Here is a 20551-nt window from a genome sequence, read left to right as displayed (position 1 = left end):
CTTTCATATTGTGAAACAAATTTCTTCTACTGCAGGCACTTTGATTTCCGTATTTTGAGAGGTGGTAGTTTGGATTAAAAAAAAAGGCCAGCAAGAATGGGATTTGAAACGTATACCTTACAAGCAATGAACACTTGTTCATCTTCGACACTGTGAAACACGTCTTCTCTACTGAGAAAGTTCTCATAACTCTTAAGGTATGCACTTTAGGGCCCAATGTTACATGACTTTTGTTCTTGTTTTGGTCCATATTACCTCCTCTTAAAATATGCCAAACAAGGAGCATGCAATATAAGACACTTCCTTTGCCATTTTGAAGATGAACAAGTGCTCATAACTTTCACGGTCTGCATTTCAGAGCAGATGTTTAGTAAATTTTTTGTTTCGATTGGTCGTACCTATCACATTCCTGAATATTGACCATTCCCCCTGGGACACGCTGCATACCCTGTTGTTAAAGATTTATTATTTTGAACACTTAAAATTTAAACTACGCAAGTAAAACAATTGAAATCAGCCCGAATTGAACAAAAATACCACATATTCCCTTATCGATATTTGTGCTCGCACTTCAAGCTCATCAGTTAAATCCTCCATTTTCCCTGTCGGGAAACTGCAGTCGTGTGGATAATACAGCTTCTTATGTGGCCCATGACAGACAGTTTCTCTCAGCCTGCCAAGAGATCTTCGGAGGATAAAACGTCTTTCCGAAACAGTTTTAGAATATGCTACAGAAAACATGTAACTCACAGCCTTATACATGTTCTCATCGTTTTTAAGGCAGCGATGAAACCTCATCTACTTCTCATCAGACTTCAACTTAAGGCAGCGCTTTTGTTAGTCTAAATCTCTTTGCACTAAAAGCTAATTTTTTGTTTTCTGTTACGTTTACAAGACTTCCTCTCATTTTAAACACACATGCAATGAACAGAGTACTTTATGTGAAATAATATCCGCTTCGGTGCAATACGGATTTTTGTGTATCCTGACAATGAGTCGCTTTTCATATGGATAATCGTGACAATCCCGCCGAAATGTGACTCCTGGCAACAATACCAAGCAACAAAAGCACCTATATAATATATGATCCATTATGGAGTCGAGGTAGCAGTTGTCGTTATACTGGTTATCACTGTTAGCATTCAACCGCGATTCTTATACATATATTTTAACAACGCGTTTCAAGAGAGAATGCTCTCATCATCAGGTTGTAAAGTCTGTGTCATGAAATTAAACGGACTAAAAAGACAAAATACCATCACAAATAGTTGGGAAGTCCATAGAGTAAAACAGAATTAAAAGTATATTGGACTGTGGGTCCTCGTCTTACATTGAAGTTGTTGACACAAGTCGATGGCCGTCCCATAGCTACCAAGTATGCTGTCGCACTGTGCCGGCTCGGGAGCTGTTGTGGACTGACGTGCCTAGGTGTTGTGGCGTGGTTACAGCCGTTTGCTTGACGGTAACGCTATGCTATTGGGCGTCTTATTTCCTTATTGCATTCGTCTGTCATCGTTAGCCTCTCGCAACTCCGTCAGTGACATGCTACAAGTTTAAAGTATCATACCTACCCTAAAGTAATTCTAAAAACCCGCTAAAAATCTAATTTATTTAAAATTATCTTGTGCATTTAGAATATTGATTTGTTTCTTTTCATGGATAGCTATCTCGAATTCCTCTAGTAAATCAAGTTTTACAACTACTACAGTCAGTATTTCGGTGAGTAACGTAACAAAAAGTTTCTCTCCACAGCCAGTAAACAATCTTACTTTAATTGATCTCTGAAAATTAATATGATATGTTGTTTGCTATTTGATTATTATCTGACTACTGTGACATGTGTGTTGTGAAGTACTTGAAAGTGGTACTGTTCCTACGTCATGACGCCAGTAACTATTCTTACTAAGATTTCTACGGATATAAAGTTCAGTTTCAATTTAATTAGTCTTGTTCCGGTGAGGAACTGGCGACCGTTCGCTATTTCATTAATGACATACTTAGAAAAACTTTCTTCCAAATTCTCCACTAACTACAGTTAATTAAAAATTAGTTTACACAATAAAAATATTACATAAAGTTAACAGAACTGTGTTTCTAATCTTTATTGCTAAAGTACTGACCAGTGGAGATTCGGTTATAACTTCATCTACTTCTCTCTGTTTTGTATTATTCTTCGGAATAGATGCCTTTTCCCCAAAGATTACGGACTTTAGGTAGACAGTCATACAGAAAAGCCTAATTAGCCGGAGAGATAGGAGGGGTATAACATTATACAAGTCCTCGACTGTTTCTGACAGCAGTGCAATGTCATCAGCAAGCCTCAACTTATCTATTTCCTCTGTTTGAACTTTAATTTTCATTTCTAATTTTCCCTTGGTATTCTTCACAGGTTTCTCAATGAGCACAGATTGTACGACGTCAGAGATAGGCAATATAGCCTTGTCTCACTATCTTCTCAACTACTGTTTCCCTGTCATACACTTTGACTCTTATAACTGCTGTCTCGTTTCTGTTTTTTATCCCTACTAGTTTTATAATTTCCATGAATGTGTTTTAGTCGACGTACTCAGAAGCTTTTACCGAATCTACAAATCCCGCAAACGCAGGTTTGCGTTTCTTCAACCTACCTTTAAGAGAAGACATTTCTCTGGGACTCTGATCTTGCCCAATATCACCCTGTGTCAGTCTTTCCGTTCCACTATAGGTCATAAGTGTGTGAATATTGTTGCCGAGTCTTATAAAATTGGTAGTTCAATAATATTAACACCTGTCAGCATCTGCACTTTATGGGGTTGGTCTCTTTACATTATTCTGGAAGTATGAGTGTATTTTGCCTGTCTCTTCTTGCTTACCAGGTGGAATAGTTTTTTCATAGCTGGCTTCTGCAAGGATCTTAATAATTCTGAGGGAACGACAACCGCTCCATGAACCTTATTTCGGCTTAACTCTTCCAGTACTCTGTCAAATTCTCTCGGTATCATACCTCATATACAACAAGAGTAGCATATCTACACTTGAAACTGGTAAATTCTTGTTCACAGTCATCAGGATTAATCCTAGTAGGTGTAAAATCTTAGAATTTCAGTAGTTGTTTCCTAGACAATGGGACCTGATAGGCCGGCCGCGGTGGCCGAGGGGTTCTAAGCGCTTCAGTCCGGAACCACGAAACAGCTACGGTCGCAGTTTCGAATCCTGCCTCGGACATGGATGTATGTGATGCCCTTAGGTTAGTTAGGTTTAAGTAGTTCCAAGTTCTAGGGGACTGATGACCTCAGATGTTAAGTCCCATAGTGCTCAGAGCCATTTGAACCATTTTTGGACCGGATAGGTGGCAACAATGCGCTAATGTACAGAATGTGTCACAGAAAATTTTACTGAATTCCGATATCGCCCCCTTGTTATTTACGTACCCATTCTTTATCCAAAGCATTGATAGGATCAACTACTTTGGGCTGGCGGTTGAGCAGGTAGAAGATTTTGGATGCTGCGTTCAGGCCTTTCCTGAAGTTTGGAGCGAACGACAGGGCCGTTGCGACCATATACGTCCCGAAGAACAATGCTTCAGTTACTCTGAAAAAAAGAAGAAATATTTAACGAACTCTTACTCTTCTTAGCGAAAATGAGTATTTATAATGTAAACAAAAGGCAGTAACGTAGTGTAAAACCCAAATCTTTACAGTGAGAGTTCGGTGTTTTCGATGTTTCGAGTTAATAACACAAGTCTCCTCTGTAGAGCTGTAGAGAGCAGTTGCAGAGAAATCTACTCCCAACAATTGAGACTGGTGTTTTGAATTTCTCCTAGGCAATCCTTCACTTCTTTAGCCTTGTTACTATGCTTCTTTTCCACTGAATCCCAAATCTAACGTGAAAAACTGCTTTTGTGTAATTATACATCTGAGAAAAACTAAATTCAAACAGTGCAAATTGCTAGCGAAAATTTTATTTTCCACCTGTTCCCGGTTTCTCTTGACATGAAGCATAAGGAAGGAAGGACGATTACGGTTTAATGACTCCTCGATGACAAAGTCATTCGAGACGGAGCTTTAACTTGGACTGAACAGGAATGAAGCAGCGTTCCCAGTTGGACCATCCTTCGAGGTAGGACTCCTCCAAATGTCCAGAAGAATATCTGTAATACATTAAGCGGTACTTCAGCTGATCGCTGTGACTTGTGTCATTCTATCCTTACTCACCAAATACAATCATGTAAATAGTGTTTATCACACGTCATACGATCTATGAAAACGAGAAAAGATTGCGCATACTGCTTATGGTATCCATTACAATGACGCAAAAATGTTAGAAACGTGATTACCACGTAAATTTTTACCGGTGAATTCTGAAACTTGCAAATACTACGCATATAGTGATACCTCCCTCTCAGGTAAGACCGTTAGAAAGTTACTCACCTATCCCAGACATAAAGTAATCGAGTACTGTTAGAGAGCAATTATATTTCCAGACACACAGCTCACTTGACGCGATGAATCTGTTTGAAGTTTCGGGAGAGAACAATGGCAAGCCTCGTGTCATAGTGGAACTGTAACACCTTTACCATATCTCACAGCCTGTCGTAGTCTGTCGGTAGTGTGCCGATGAGTGCCACGTCTGCAAATGATACCCTCCTTGACCCAAGATAGTGGCGCCATCGAGAGTCATAAAGGGAAAGAGTGAGCAAGTAGCGCGATGTCGAATGGTGGGGGACAGCGCGGCAACACAGTGATGACCCGTTACACGAGTAGTTGTTGAAGTAACTGCCCGACGAATATTCCTGTTAAAGTAACTATCGGAGAATAATACTGATCTGGGTTTTGGACTGTGTCAGTGTTTACTAGACTGGTGGCTTAATCTGCATATGGAGGTGTCTTACAGTTGTGAATTGAGACCGGGAAGACTGACTATCACGAGCTTCGTTACAGAAGTAACACGATACTATATTCCTTGGTAGGTTAACTTGAACATTCCCAGATCCCATGCTTCTGCGAAGTTGATAAACGTCTGGCAGTGGGTGGCTGAAGTTACTGGTGTATTATAAACGTGCAAATTATTCACTCTGTGTAGCTTAACGCCGATGGCTATGGTGATATTGAGTAACTGACATTATGTGATGTCATTCTGTGTTGCTTAGTATAGTTCTTCTCTCACCACAGTCTTCCTGAATTTCTCGTGTTTTTCATGCAGTTGCCGGCAGAGTGGTTCTAGGTGCTTCAGTCCGGTACCGCGCTGTTGCTACGGTCGCAGGTTCGAATCTTGCCTTGGGCATGGATGTGTGTGATGTCTTTAGGTTAGTTAGGTTTAAGTAGTTCTAAGTCTAGGGGACTGATGACCTCAGATGTTAAGTCACTTAGTGCTTAGAGCAATTTAAACCATTTCATGGTTGACATAAGGTCACAAATTGGTAAAGGAATGCTTCTAGCACTTGGGGAATTTGATTTAATACTGTATGTTATGTATGTACGGGCTTACCTAAATGTACTATTATTGTGTGAGTGCTTAACTGATCATGTGATTACTGTGATGACTGAATCCGAGAATGAGTGAATCCTTGTTAACTCTGTCATTGTAACTATGTTGTGACTTGGGACTCACGGTGGCAATCGGTCGTAAGCCTCTTACTTCCTGGCCGTTAATTATTGTTCTTTTCAGACTGTGTAATGGAATGTCTGGTGTATGAGGTGTTGGATGGGCATCGGAGGTACATCAGATGTTTAGCTTTGAAATGATCAGATGTCAGTTGGACTGACTGAGGAGCCACGGCTGTTAGCCGCAAAGGGCTGGTGCCGCTTGGTTGTGTTGACCAACGTTCGGTATTAGGCAACTACGTTACTTGGATAGAGCCTTGTATTTTATAATAATGTAAACCATTGCCACTGAATTTGCTTTTATTATGATTTCTGAATATTTAGTTGCTTTCAAGGTGCGTTAATGGTCTCTCAAAAATTTGTTGTTTATTATTTATGGATTACTTATGGAGTTTGTTCAGAAAAGATGATTCAGAAGGGAAAAGGGTATCTGTAGCAGAGTGTCGTAAATTTTACAGGAAGTTACTGTCGCGTAAATTTCTTCTTGTGAAGTTTTTAGTTTTATGTTTTTAATTCTACTGATTGGAAGTAAGATTTCTATGATAGATATTAATATCGTGTTGTTTCTAAATCGTCCGCTTGGACATGAAAAATAAGAGAAGTGTAATTATTTTTAGTTTTAATAAATGCTTCGACGTGTTAATCTTCACTTGGACACCCAAACATCGCTTCAGTGCCTGCATGGTACAACAGGTATGTGTTGTAACTGCTGAGCGAGAACACTGTATTTAGTAAATAGTCGTCTTGGGTGTTAGTTACAGGCTGCAATCTGGTCTTTTTTGACTGTGACAAAGCGAAGTGTCTGCCACTCCACTTCAGTTGCGTCAGACTGCAGTTCTGCGCATGGTGTGGAAAAGTCAAGAAGAGTGTCTAACGATTGGAGAGCACAGGAGCAACTGCAGAGTTCAGTTCATTGACAATTCATGACAAAGAAGTGATCTTATAAAACCTTAGTGTTTTTGGTACCTGTTTATCTTATGAACAGAATCGGAAGGTACGTTTACAAGATCATGTGGTGTGCCCCACTGACTCTCGCGTGCAGTAGGTCAAGACTGCAGCGATATGGCATGACGACAACAAACGGCTGTGAGATATGCTGAAGTATTCAGATGAGTGGTGGTTCGTTGGGAGGAGCAGTGTGTGGCGTCTGCTGGTGTGGAGTCGATGGGATGTGTTGGAACATTACTGTCATTTATCGATAAACGATATTGTTTCATTTTATGACGCTATTTGGTGGTTATCTTATTGACAGTGCGAGACTTGTGGGGTTTGTTGGAAGGCTTCGCATTTTTCGCACAGGGTAGATGCACTCCCGTTGTGCTCTCAGGGTTCTGTTGCCAGCAGAGGCCTGTGAATCTCCTTAGGAGAGGCGAACATCCTCAGCGAGACGGCGGGCAGTTTCCTCGGGAATGAGGCTGTGGCCTGCTTCGGCACTATTGCCTGACCTGGCTGCGGTTTCGTGGTGCCCTGCCACCACTGTAAATATAAAAATAAATCAATTTCGTATTTCTGCCTGCACGAACATCAAAGGTCGAGACACCACAGTGCTTCCCGGCCAGAATGGGAAAAAAGTTGCTCTCACTCCATCATTTTGGTCATCCGGTCGAGATGAGTCACCCTGCCACCATGTTTACGCAATGAAGCCAATCGAGGAGACACTGCCACAACCCAATAGTAGTTTCGTGTTTGTTAACGTGTGCTTTGTACGTCAAGAGTGGGAAATTCTGCTGGGTTCCCCTGTTTTGTTTTTTCATGAAATAAACAATATTATCATCTTTCACATTGGCAATAGAAACGGATTCTCCACTCCAAATGGTATATTCAAGAGTTTGAGCAGCTGAGACCCATTAACGAAGATTCCCAGTGGTCCTGCTCTGGCTCTCTGGTGCTGACAGGGGCCCTCTTGCTATTATTGGGGAAATGTGAGTGTTGGAGTTGGGGCAGTGTGATCCGTCTTATGAGCAGCTGGTTACTTGCTTACTGTACCTCGCAACTCGTGTTGCTTAATTTGCCTGTAATCCGTGACTTCGTTTGTATCGTTAACTCTGATTTCTCGACTGACGAGATGAGAAGCTCTTGTTGCTCTTTGTCCATCTAGTCTTTCGCACTTTTTAGTGCCTGCCCACAGTGTTAGCTTCATTTTGTCATATGAACTGAGGTTTACAGAACTTCTTCCTCTGTTAATTTTATTGCGGTTTGCTTCTATCATTATACCAAATAAATAATAATCTCAGTGTAATCTTAAATTACAAGATCCTTTAAACTGTACTACAACTTTTTCAAGGTTAGACGACCCTCTGTAACTAAATATAATCTATTCCACAAAATATAATCTGTTCCACAAAATATAATCTGTTCCACACCTAAACCTGTTGTTCTCAAGGACGAATCTCAAGGACTATTTTTTTATTACACGTTGAAGGTAACTAGTTCTGCACTCACTCGTCTCGTTTGATTATAAGTCTGTTTATTGACTGGGGAGAGCTGTGTCGATTTCGCCAAGGATTATGTGTTTGCTGTGTGTTGTCTCATTTCTATTTGGTTAAAGACCTAGCAGTGTTCAGACGTAATACCGTCAGTCACCCATAAGCTTTCAATGCAAACAAATAATGGAGCTTAACGTTTTACAGATATAGTGTCAAGGATTGCTCAACGTGTTCATGATCCAATAGGTCGTCTCCTTAACTTCTATAAATGTGTAGGTCCATATGGTCACACTTTTACTGTATCAGCGGAGTGACCTCCCTATACGTTGCTCTTCACACGAGTATCTATTGGGAACCGTATGGGAAGCATACTTGCAGAGCACATGAAGTGTCCGAGACAGAAAAACACCGTTGCGCCGGTATCTGCTGTGGATTTATTTGTTACCAATGTTTCTGTGTGTCGGGAATAACGACAGCGAATATCACAGTACGATGTACCTCGAAGCGTTTCCATCTTTTTTGTAGGGGAGTGTTGTACCTTGGAACACTTACTAACTTTCTCCTCTACCCAGCCCTGTAGCAGAAATTTAATATATTTTCTTATTCCATTTTAGAATGATACCATTCACTTTCTGTGTGCTTCAATCTTTTTCCGAAATTACAATAATTTCTCCAGAAACCTAAGGTTTTCGAAATAAAAAAACCTATTCCTAGGTTCAACATAGTCATGTATCTAGGAAGAAACGTTATATTGAAATTTGAAGGTGCTGTAATTGGGAAAATCTTGCCAGATGATATTTAAAAGTCTGTGTGTTACGTTGTTACTGTTACAATACACGAACACTCAGCAAATGAAACAAATTGAGAAGAACTGTTATCAAAGCCCGGTTACAAGTCAAAAGCATTTTCATATATAAGCTATTGGAAAATAACATAAATTTCCATTTTCAAGACAGTGAAAAATGTTAAGGCATTAAAGCAACTGAGCACATACGCAAATGTCACGTATTCCATAGTAAAAGTCCTTCGTCCGTTTCAAGGCACAAGATGGTGCATAGGTGGCAAATTATGGCTTCACCATCCACATTTTACGTTAACTACAGGGACCAGCAGAAAGACGTCCCTTATTTGTAGAGGATTCTGTGTGAGTTGTGGTGGGAATACTGATGTGAACTGGGTATCGATTGACAGCGATGTACGTGTCATAGTGCTAGGTGAGGGCCGGGCGTTTATTACGGAGCAGTTCTGTGATTACTGCTCAGCGACTATTTGATATTCGTTTAGAACTTGGCCGATTCTGTCCCTGGTACAAAAATTATTCGAGTTTGGATATCAAACTTTAGACTGTCAGTTTCTGTATCGAAAGTAAAATCTACTGGCCGGCCTAGAAGTGTAACAACGCCGGGAACTATGATGTTTGTGAGACCGTTCGTCAAGAAATCTCCGTAGCCTTCAACATTTAAACATACAGCTGCCCCGGGGATGTCTGAGAGGAGTGTCAGAAGAATCCTGCACGGAGATCTTATCATGCACACATAGAAAGCGATGGTAAACCAACAAGAAAGTGAGACAGATTTTCAAACTCGCAGAGCTTTATGTGAGGAAATTCTTCACAGCATTCCCTGTGACACTGTTCTAATTTCCTCTTATGAGACCCAATTGCAACCGTCAGGTGCTGTAAAGAAATAAAATTTCCGCTACTGGGTAGCAGAAAAGCCTCAAGAACTTCAACATCGACCACTCAACAGCCATCGTGAGGCAGTGTGGTGCGCCAGTGATGAATTTGGAGTGTGGGGTCCGTATTTTTTTCGAAGAAGATGGCGTAACGGTAGCGGTAATCTCAAATCGCTACTTTACGTGAAGGAAGGCTTCCTCCGACCTACGTTAAACTAGTTTGTTGAGGAGCACGCATGGGGAGTAGTCTGATTCCCACAAGATGGAGCCACAGCTCACAATTCTCGGTGCTGTATATAAATTTTGCTGGACGTCTTCTCCTTTCTCAAGGAGTGATTGTCTGGCCTCCAAGAGACTCGATTTATCATTTTGTGATCTTTTTTTTCTCTGGGGACACTTAAAGGGACAAGTGTACGAACGTCCTCCCACAACCCCCTAAGTACTTAAGAAGGCAATTACCCAGGAGGTGGCTCCCTCCCCACCGGAAATGGCACGAAGAACCGTCGACAACTTCTGGGAAAGGTTTCGTCAACGTGTCAACAACGAAGGCTGCCACAGAGCGGACATAATTTTTAAAACCACCTAACGTAAAATGGCATACAAGCTGTTGTTCATAAAAGTATTTTCTTTGTATCTTTCTTAGTTTGTTCGTAAATACGTTTTGAAATACGGGAGGTGTTCCTTCCAGACTCTACAGTTTTAAAAATATACAGAAATTATAGTAATTTTAATTTGCAATATTTCACTACTTTTTAAACTATGTAGAATATGGAAAATATTTTTGTGATATATTGTTTAACAAAGTTCAATTTTATAATAAAAGTGTGACTAACTAACATTTTTTTATCTAGATAAAATGTTGCCAGGGGTGGTGGATGACTGGCTGAAACGTTATAGGAACTACATAGAAAGTTGTGCCACTGTACATTTCAGCTGCACTGATGTTGAAAGTACAAAACATTTCAGGTTCCATCATTTCTTTGGTACAGTACAATACCACGATTTTGAGTTTTATTTCAGTCCCTATAGCAACATCATTCAACCAGCCGCAAGAAGCACGTAAAATTAAATATCTGCCACGTTTTTGGCAGACCAAACCGCACAATAGAGCTGCATGCCCTCGGGAAGAAACTGCGGTTATAGTTTGTCCTTAGTTTCAGACATTTGCAGTATCAGCACAGCAAGGCTGGTTGATTGGTTGACTTTACAAGGCCGGATCAATCAAACAGCCAGACCATTGACACTGTAAATACTGAAAAGACTACTGCTGTCCCTTTTCAGGAACCACAAGTTCCTCTGGCCTCTTAACAATACCCCTCCGTTACGGTTGCACTTGTCTCACGACTATCTGTATCACTGGGGCACACAAGCGATCCCACCAACGGCAAGGTCCATGGTTCATGGAATTTAGACAAAAAGTGAATAGAAGCTTTTGACATGTGGTGCTACAGAAGAATGCTGAAGATTACATGGGTAGATAATGAAATTAATGAGAAGGTGCTGAACAGAAATTAGTAAAAAAGTCTCTATAGCATAACCATTTACTAAAAATGTGACCGGTTTCGGCATCTAGTAGTAAGCCATCTTCACGTATTGAAAAATTAAAACAGCTGATTTACATAGGGAGTTCATAAAACATTAAAAAGAAAATACGTTAAAATGTTGACAATGATGACGCTTGGAACAGCTGTGCTGATCAGTTGCAAAACTGCTGCTGATGGCTGAGCAGCCACGGGTTAAATAGAGTGAAAGAGGGCGCTCATGAGCGCATACCGTCAATGTCAGCCAATGGGAAGCGATTTACGTCTCGTATGTTAAGATTTCAACATCCGTTTTTAAAAATGTACATAAATTTAACTCTAAACGGTTAAAACACAGAATCTAAAATTATGAATTCTGAACAGAATTAGAGAGACAGGGAATTTGTAGCACGACTTGACTAAAAGAAATGATCGGTTGATAGGACACAGTCTGAGACACCAAGGGGGTCACCAGTTTGGTACTAGATGGAAGTGTTGGCGGTAAAAATTGGAGACCAAGGTATACATTCAGTAAGCAGATTCAGAAGGATGCAAGTTGCAACTGTTAGTTTGAGATGAAGAGGCTTGTACAGGATAGAGTAGCATGGGAACTGTATGAAATCAGTCTTTGGACTGAAGGCCAATAAAACAGTTTGATTTTTGAATTTGTTTTAGCGAATACTGACACTCGAGACAAAAAAATCTGTGTACTTTAAATTGAAAAAAATTACGGTTCATATGGCAGTTTTACGACATCTTGTGTTTATTTGTCCAGAATTTTTATTTCTGTTTCGCGCAAGCCCTTCTAGTTGACTACACTTCGGCGGCTAGCATGTCCGACGTTTTAGCTGCTGTTTCGCCTAGGTAACTATAATGATTTTGTACTTAGTGTAGAGCTGTGTGTGTATGTAATTCACAACGATGATGAAAAGCGGAGGAGGAAAACTCGGCTGGCAACGCTCTAGGAAAAGCAACGAACCAAAGTCCTCGACGCCCGAGTTATCCAGTTAGATTACAGATAACTTCGGGTATTTCAGTACATCTTCGAAGTGGATAAATTTGGCTCTACACCCTGTATGATACAAAAAAGAGGCAACGAAGAAATATTCAGTGCGGCATCTTCATTGATTGGGACTCACTTGAAGACGTCTTGGTAGGGTACGCCATCGGAGACGATGAGGAAGCCTCCGTAGTAGATGCAGATGGCGTAGACGAAGGTGCCGAGGCTGCGCGCCAGGCTGAAGACTGCTGCGCGCACGTAGGTGTTGCGCTTGGCGAGGCGGATGGCCGGCTCCAGCTCCAGCATGTACTTGGCGTGGAACTGCCGCTCGCGGCACAGGCCCGCCACCGTTCGGATGCTGCCCACCGCCTCCACCGCCACCTGTCAACCAGGGCAGTCCATAATCTGTAGATCCGCAGCTTAACTTGAGGATGTTGGTCTCACGAGACGCTCGTAGGCATACCAGAAATGCTGCCAACATGAGTTCTTCATACATACAACAGAGCGAGTAAGAAGATGGTTGGTAAAAACGCAATATAAAATTACAAAGTATACCTCCTAACAACTTCATTTCATTACCACCACCATCAGCAATATACACTGCAAGATAAAAAAAAGAAGAGACGTAAGACGAAGGAATTATTCGAAGGGACGAAAGTCTGTAATGCTATTGTAAAAATAATACTGCCGTTAATCTGCATATTTTAAAATTATTTTTGTTCCATAATAATTTTGAAAAATTAAGAAAATACTATAACGAGAGTAAGCTTTTTTAAGTGCAGTTTATCTATTTAAAATAACCTCTTTGACGTAGGTGTATTAAAACATATTTTGTAAATAATTACGTAATATTTCAAGTACAACTGTAATTAATTATGTCAATTTTGTATGTATATGCTGTCATGCAATTGTACTTAGGGTTTTTGTAAGCAGAAGCGTAAATTGAAAAGATTTAGGGATCATAGGTAGAACGGAACTCCGTTCTGTAGTGGAATGGAAGAGGTGGTGGGTTGCGCGAGTGAGAATTGGCGCGCGAGTGGCACACAGTCGGTAGCTGCCCTGCAAGTGGTGAACACGCATTACGTTGGTCAATCCGTAGAGGCCCGGAATTTACTTGCAAGACTGGGGTTTTGGCCTCGGACGTGTTCTACATGATTGGCGCAGTACGGAAATAAATTAATAGCTCAGAAATTTGCAATTTTATCGTCGCCACCAAGAGGAAGACAGAGCTATGTACATCGAGAGCCGTACCTGTGCAATGTTAGTACGCAGCGCCGCCTCACGCCACCTTCGACATCAGTAGCAGGCAAATTACTTCATGTAGAAGTGTATCACAGAGTGAACTATCCATCTTCAATATGTGGAATATAAGTGTTAAATTTACCTTTGTGTTTAACCTTGATCTACCTATGTCATTTACCTCAGTAGGGTCCTTACCTAAACGAATTTATTCCGAGTATCCTGATGTTTATTGAAGCTTGAACAATAGTATATTACTGGCAAGAGTACTGTTTTGGTAGTAAATTCTGAAAATCATTATTAAATACTAAAGTTTGCACATATCAGTTTAAGGGCTACCGCTTTGCGTGGCCATGAGGATTAAGTTTTCAATAGTATTTCTCAAAGTAAATTAACATAATTGTTTAATGGCAACAATCTTAACAGTAATTGTTCGTGTTACTTTTCCATATCGAAGAAAGCCAGACAAATATTGGTGTTAGTGAAACGTTAACAAATAACAGTCCTAAAGAAAAGAAATTTAGTCGTGTTAAATAATAGTTTTGGTCATATGAATGATAGCTATAAGTTTAATATTTTTTTGTATCCTTGTTGAAACATGTGTGTGTTTTCTTCTAATAATTACTGAAGTATAGTGATAAATTCTATAAGTAACAGAAAGTGGGATTAATAGTCCTTTCTGCCAAGTGAAGATAGTAAGTGAAAGTAGTTATTTATTCAGTGTCGAAAACTGACTTCATCTTTTTGTGTGGACACTGTGCCCGATTAGGATTGGCGGCCGTTTTATTAAGCGAAACAGTTTATTGTTATAACAGGCTTGTCTGATAAAAGGTTTCCAAAAGTAATTATTCTCACTGCTTTTCGCCCAAACTCTATGATTCGGAGAAAAATAGTTCGATACTTCACCATTGGGTTGAATACGGTTCAAATCTCTCTCTGAGAGTCGATGGTTTGGAGTGTTAGTGCTGCGTGATTTTGTCGTGGTGTTCCTGCCGCTACTTACTGCACAGTTCTGACATTCCGAATCGCGGATCTCCCGTCTTTACAGCGGTAGAACTTAAACGTTCTGGTACTGTATTGACGAGAACGCGAAAGTACCGTTCCAAGTAAACAAACGTGATGTGCACATACAGACAAACAAATGAGTACAATTACAGGAAAATTGGATGACTTATTCAACACAAAGAGCTTCACAAATCGAGCAAGTCAGTATCACGCTCGTCCACCTCTGTCCCTCATGCTAGAAGCTACTCGCCATGATAGTCGTTGAAAGTATTGTTGCATGTCCTCCTGAGGGATGTAGTGCCCAGTTCTGTCCAGCTGGCGCGCTAGATCGTCAAAAATCCTTAGCTCTGTCCATTATGCTCCAAACGTTCTCAATTGCGGAGAGATCCGGGAACCTTGCTGTGCAAGATAAGGTTTGACAGTCACGAAGACAAGCAGTAGAAATTGTCGCGGTGAGCAGGCGGGCATTATCTTGCTAAAATGTAAACCCAGGACAGTTTGCCATGAATTTCGTCGACGTACTGCTGTGCTCTGTGGGTGCCGCGGATAACCAGAGGGGTCGCACTGAGAAGAAATGCGTCCCGGATTATCACTCATGGTTATTGGACAGTACGGCAGGCGACAGCGTGGGTGGTATCCTAACGCTATCCATGTGTCCAGACACGTCTTCGTTAGTCGTAGGGGATCGAATGCGACTCATCAAAGAAGACAAGTCCGTTCCAGTGAATGAGATACCAAAACAAAGCTGTATCTGGGGACAACAGCGGGATACCAACCTCCCTGTCACCCGCCATATGACCTGACAACCAGTATTGATGATCTGGAGTGCCGTTTCTTTCCATTAAAAAAAAAAAATGCGTCGTGGCTAGGGCCTCCAGTCGGGTAGCCCGTTTGCCTGGTGCAAGTCTTTCGACTTGACGCCACTTCGACGACTTGCGTGTCGATGGAGATGAGATGATGATGATAAGGACAGCAAAGCACCCAGTCCCTGAGCGGAGAAAATCTCCGACCCAGCGGGGAATCGAACTCGGGCCGTTAGGTATGACATTCCGTCGCGCTGACCACTCACCTACCAGGAGCGGACATTTCTTTTCATAGCAAGCCCTCTCTGATTGTCATCCGCGGAACCATTACTGCGGAGCGGCACTGTATGTAGACGGTCTTCTCGGCCCCGTTTTGTTGCCCTTTATGGCCATACTGGGCTTACATTTCAGCAAGATAATGCCCACCCTCACACGGAGAGAGTTTCTATTGTTTTTTTTTTCCATGCTTGCCAAACCCTAACTTGAACAGCAGCCTTTTCAGTTGAGAACGTTTGGAGCATTGCGGCAGGGCCCTCTAACCACCACCGATTTTAACGATCTAACGTGCCAATTGGACAAAATCTGGAATGATACACCTCAGGACAACATTTAACAATTCTACCAAATAATGTCAAACCAAATAACAGTTTGCTTAAGAGATAGAGTTCGATCAACCAATTACTAACTTGCTCCTTTTATGAAGCTCCGTCTCTTGACTAAATCATCCATTTTTTCTTAAGATGCAATAATTTGTTTGTCTGGACACGTACGTCACATCTACCAATTTCCGTCCAGTTCGGATAATACTTTCGTAATGCGTCTTTTTTAACTTTGATTTTTTGTCTTAGAGTATACGACATTAGTACGTGCTTGGAACCTCGACTGTAAAGGGCCAGCCGGCCGGGATGGCCGAGCGGCTCTAGGCGCTACAGTCTGCAACCGCGCGACCGCTACGGTCGCAGGTTCGAATCCTGCATTGGGCATGGATGTGTGTGATGTCCTTAGGTTAGTTAGGTTTAAGTAGTTCTAAGTTCTAGGGGACTGATGACTTCAGACGTTAAGTCCCATAGTGCTCAGAGCCATTTGAACATTTGTAAGGGGCCAGGTTTACCCACATCTACATTTATACTCTGCAAACCTCCTGAAATGCATGGCATCACCTACTCCCATATCATTTATTTGGGTTTCTTCCTGGTCCATTTCCATATGGAATGCGAGAAGAATGATTGCTTATGTGCGAACTGTAATTAGTGTAAAATTTTGTCCTGGGGGTCATTACGGCAGTGATACGTAACTCTTAGATTCGGTCATCCTCTGAGTGAGCCAATAGACTGACGACATAGAGTTTCTGCGAGTGCGCCTCAGAAATTTAATGGATCAGTCAATTCGCCGCGAAAATGCGAAGACGCACATACGTGTAACCATTCATGCTGTCATTTTTTGTATACATTCAATATCCCTGTTAATCCTGTTTGGTATGAGTTCCACGTACTTTAATATCCTAGGTTGGGCCGCACGAGTGTTTTGTAAGCAGTCTCCTTTCTTGCCTAATTGCAATTTCTCAGAATCCAACGAGTAGAGCGAAGCCCTTTTATGAAGTACTAACTGACAAACCCGGCATTGCCCTTAAAACGAAAAGTAATGAACAGTGTTTATAGTGTAATATCTCAGACAGTTTCTGTGCGTTAGGCACAGCTGCTTCGCTTGTCTACAGCGCGATTTTGTAAACGTCTCTATGGCAACACCTCTTCATAGCTCTATAAAAAGTAATTGTTTTCACGTACAGCCGTTTCCGCTTCACAGTTGAAAGCTGTCAAAAGCGCTGCCAGTCTTAGTTGTAAAGAATAAATGTATTAAAACTTCATGCATGATGCGGCATTTTTTCACGCATCTAAGTGTTTATGGCACCTCCTGAATCACGTGCGGTACACTAAAGAATGTGTGTAGAAAGTTTGTTGAAATCACCCCAATGGTTTGGGAGGAGATGTGGAACACAAACGCACACACACACACACACACACACACACACACACACAAACATACACACACACACACAAACACAAACATACTTACATTTTATAATATGTATGGCTGTTCCAGGAATTTAAGTACTATTTGTAGAAGTATTACAGTCGGGTCCTTATTAATAGCACTTTGTTATAAATGCCACAGAGTGTCTCTTTTTCCTCGTGGGACACGTACTTAGGATTGTGCTGAAATTGGCACTTAGCTAGTTGGTGCATTTTCCGACTATTTTTGTATTAATACATATTTGACAACACCTATATTGAAGGCAATGGAGTTCTGTACAGAAACATGTTTTCTGTTACAGACTATCTCTGTCTCTAGTTTCTGTGTCAGTTTTTCAAGAAAAAGTCAGAGAGAAAGAAAACGAACTAATCACAAAAAAATGATTTTCTCTGTGCGAATAAATCATCACTCATTCAGCTTTGTATGTGCACACTTTCCTAGTGTATGTAAAATCTGCAGCTTCACAAAGAAGGATGGACGTTATATAAAATTTGCATACCACTCAGTCAAAGACATGTACATAATGCGGATGTTTATTATTACAGACGGGGTAGCAAGTGAGTATGATAAACATTTTACGCTGAAAGTTCCTGCTGTGCTTATCATAATGCAAATGGTTATAAGTAATCTTAATGTCGCACACGATTACCCACCAGTGGTGGAACGCAGTATAAGACATACCATGTCTCATCAACAGGGAAGGACATAAAGGTACTATGCTACAATATTCTCCTGAACATATATTTTCGTTAAAGCCCTGCAAATCACCGTCTGTGTAGGTGGTGGCCTGATTAAATAAGCAAGTGTATGATGTGGACATTTATTACAATGCCGCGACGAGCACAACTACGTATCACACAAATATTGCGTGGCCCAGCAGCATGTCGTGGTATTAAGACCGATTCAGCTAGACCGAAAACAGTTTTCGCGGAGGCCCGAAATGGGTTACTATTGCCATTGTCCGTATAGATAAGGATAGCGTCCATGGTAATACTACCCCGGAAAACAACGCCTCGAGATATCATCGCCTCTAAAACGCTAATATGTGTGGCCCTAATCTGCTTCCGCTAGTGCATCCACTTGTGTTGAAGAAACCTTGTATATTCGTTCCATGCTTATGTGTAAATTAAGTTCACATGATATGTTTTGTTTTTGGATTAAGGGTTGTGTAGATTTCCATTAATGAACCATTATACAAAAGATTGCACTGATCTTGCCAAAAATCGAGAGGTAGTTTATTCTTTCGTAGCTAACCTGGCTCATCAAAGCATTATCCTGGTCTCCGAGGCTCTCGTTCTGCTCTCAAGAGATCGCACCGCTGTCGCTAAGCTGCTGTAACGCGCAGAACTGCAGTCATGAGAAGCGCGTGAAATGTGATTACGGAGCCTGCTACTAGCATTACTATAGGATGCTGCAAGTCGTTAGCACGTTCGTGCTTTATCAGTCGGCGCGAACGTTATATAAGTGAAAGAAAAATAGTTCAAGCTCCGGTTCGAGGATAATATTCAAGAAGAAATCAGAGTCTATCTGAGATGCCACCTATCTAGTCCTATCTCGTGATCCTTCCGTAGCAAGAGGTACGCAGTGATTGGATAATGACTTATCTGGACCTACTTAATGTAGAATGTAGTGTAGCTAATGAGGGGAGAGAAACCAAATAAGAGTAGCAGAGCTGAGGTACGCCGACCTCTGTGACCGAGCGGTTCTAATCCGGCACCGCGCTGGTGCCACGGTCGCAGGTTCGAATCCTGCCTCGGACATGAACGTGTGTGATGTCCTTAGGTTAGTTAGGTTTAAGTAGTTCTACGTCTAGGGGACTGATGACCACAGATATTAAATCTCATAGTGCTCAGAGCCATTTGAACCATTTTGAGCTGAGGTACCTCGGGAAAGTAGAGGACAAGTCGAAAATAGCAGGCAGTAGCACAAACAAAGCTGTTCAGAAGAAATATAAGTGAAAAGTCTAAAAATGGTTCAAAAGGCTCTGAGCACTATGGGACTTAACTGCTACGGTCACCAGTCCCCTAGAACTTAGAACTACTTAAACCTAACTAACCTAAGGACAGCACACAACACCCACCCATCACGAGGCAGAGAAAATCCCTGACCCCGCCGGGAATCGAACCCGGGAACCCGGGCGTGGGAAGCAAGAAAGCTACCGCACGACCACGAGATGCGGGCTGAAAAGTCTCGGAGAATACCCAAGAGCTATTATTATCATGATGGTGACATGTTCAGAGCTCCTCGCGAAATTAATTACCCAGTTCCCTAATAGAGGTAAAGGTGGAACGGAGGAAAGGGTGGGAACAATCTTGAAACACTGGCGACTATGAAACTTAGGAAGTTTTGTAAGGAGTTGAAACCAAAATTTCAAGACATATGTTTGAGGTGTTCGGCTACCTCTGTTGCATTTGTTCAGCCAGAAGAGAGTAGGAGAGGATTTTTGGTGGCAGAGGCAACAGCCGAATCCTGCAGACAAATAGAGATTGAGACATAAAAGAACTACAGACACCGGCTGCGAGCGGGACTTCACTGAAATCAACAGGGAAAGTTGAAAATTTATGCCGCACCGAGATTCGAATTCTGGTCTTCTGCTTACTATGCAGATGTTCTGATCACTTTTATTTCCATTTTGTTCGGTACCGTTTGTTGCGTTTGGTTTGGGCGGACGTCACATGACATCCGTTCAAGTTGATCGTTGATTCATTTACTCAGTGTGATTCTTGAGTTTCTCCCGGCGTATTTGATAATCAAAATATCTACGGGTGTGCTGCCGGTCTATAGTGTCCAACGGACACAATATTTCGGCGATAATACATGTCGCCATCATCAGGTGAACTGACGGACTGAGCTCCTGTGAACGTGCCGGCACGGAGATCCGTACGCTATGGCTGCTCAGAGGGAACTGGGTTCGGTCGCGGCGGCGGCAGATTTAAATACCCTCCGCCCGCGGCGTGCTCCCTCCGCCGTCCAAGCACCACGCCACAGTCGCGCGGTGCAACAGATTGCGACGGCGTCTGAGATGACGTCGGTGTGATGGCTCTGTCCGCTGTGGTCGTCACAACTATACGTTTGCTCGATTTACTATTGATTAACCCAATCGCTGGTTCCCAAGCCTTGCTAAGATTATAGCATCAGTCACGGTTTATGAGGTCGTCATTGGTGCGAATTTCGATGGCCTCTCTAACAACGCTGTCCCAGTATCTCGACGTCTGTACCAGAATCCTCGTGCGGTTATACTCCATGGCGTGATTTTCCGACAAACAATGTT

The 20551-nt window shown here is 41.8% G+C and overlaps 1 protein-coding gene across 2 annotated transcripts in view; it reads right to left on the bottom strand.

Annotated features, from left to right (window-relative positions):
• The window catches only part of LOC126174876 (ATP-dependent translocase ABCB1-like), a 208510-nt gene that overhangs the window by 9923 nt on the left and 178036 nt on the right, over nucleotides 1-20551 (bottom strand). For both annotated transcript variants that reach the window (XM_049921289.1, XM_049921288.1), the window contains exons 18-19: nucleotides 12342-12583; nucleotides 3411-3570 (exon numbers count right to left, since the gene is read on the bottom strand). In XM_049921289.1, the coding sequence (XP_049777246.1) occupies nucleotides 3411-3570; nucleotides 12342-12583 (402 nt within the window). The remainder of the gene's footprint in view (nucleotides 1-3410; nucleotides 3571-12341; nucleotides 12584-20551) is intronic.

This window comes from Schistocerca cancellata, chromosome 3 (assembly GCF_023864275.1).
Source record: "Schistocerca cancellata isolate TAMUIC-IGC-003103 chromosome 3, iqSchCanc2.1, whole genome shotgun sequence".
NCBI classification, from domain to species: domain Eukaryota; kingdom Metazoa; phylum Arthropoda; class Insecta; order Orthoptera; family Acrididae; genus Schistocerca; species Schistocerca cancellata.
Note: the sequence above shows the minus strand (reverse complement) of the source record. Positions and strands in the feature narration are given on the sequence as shown.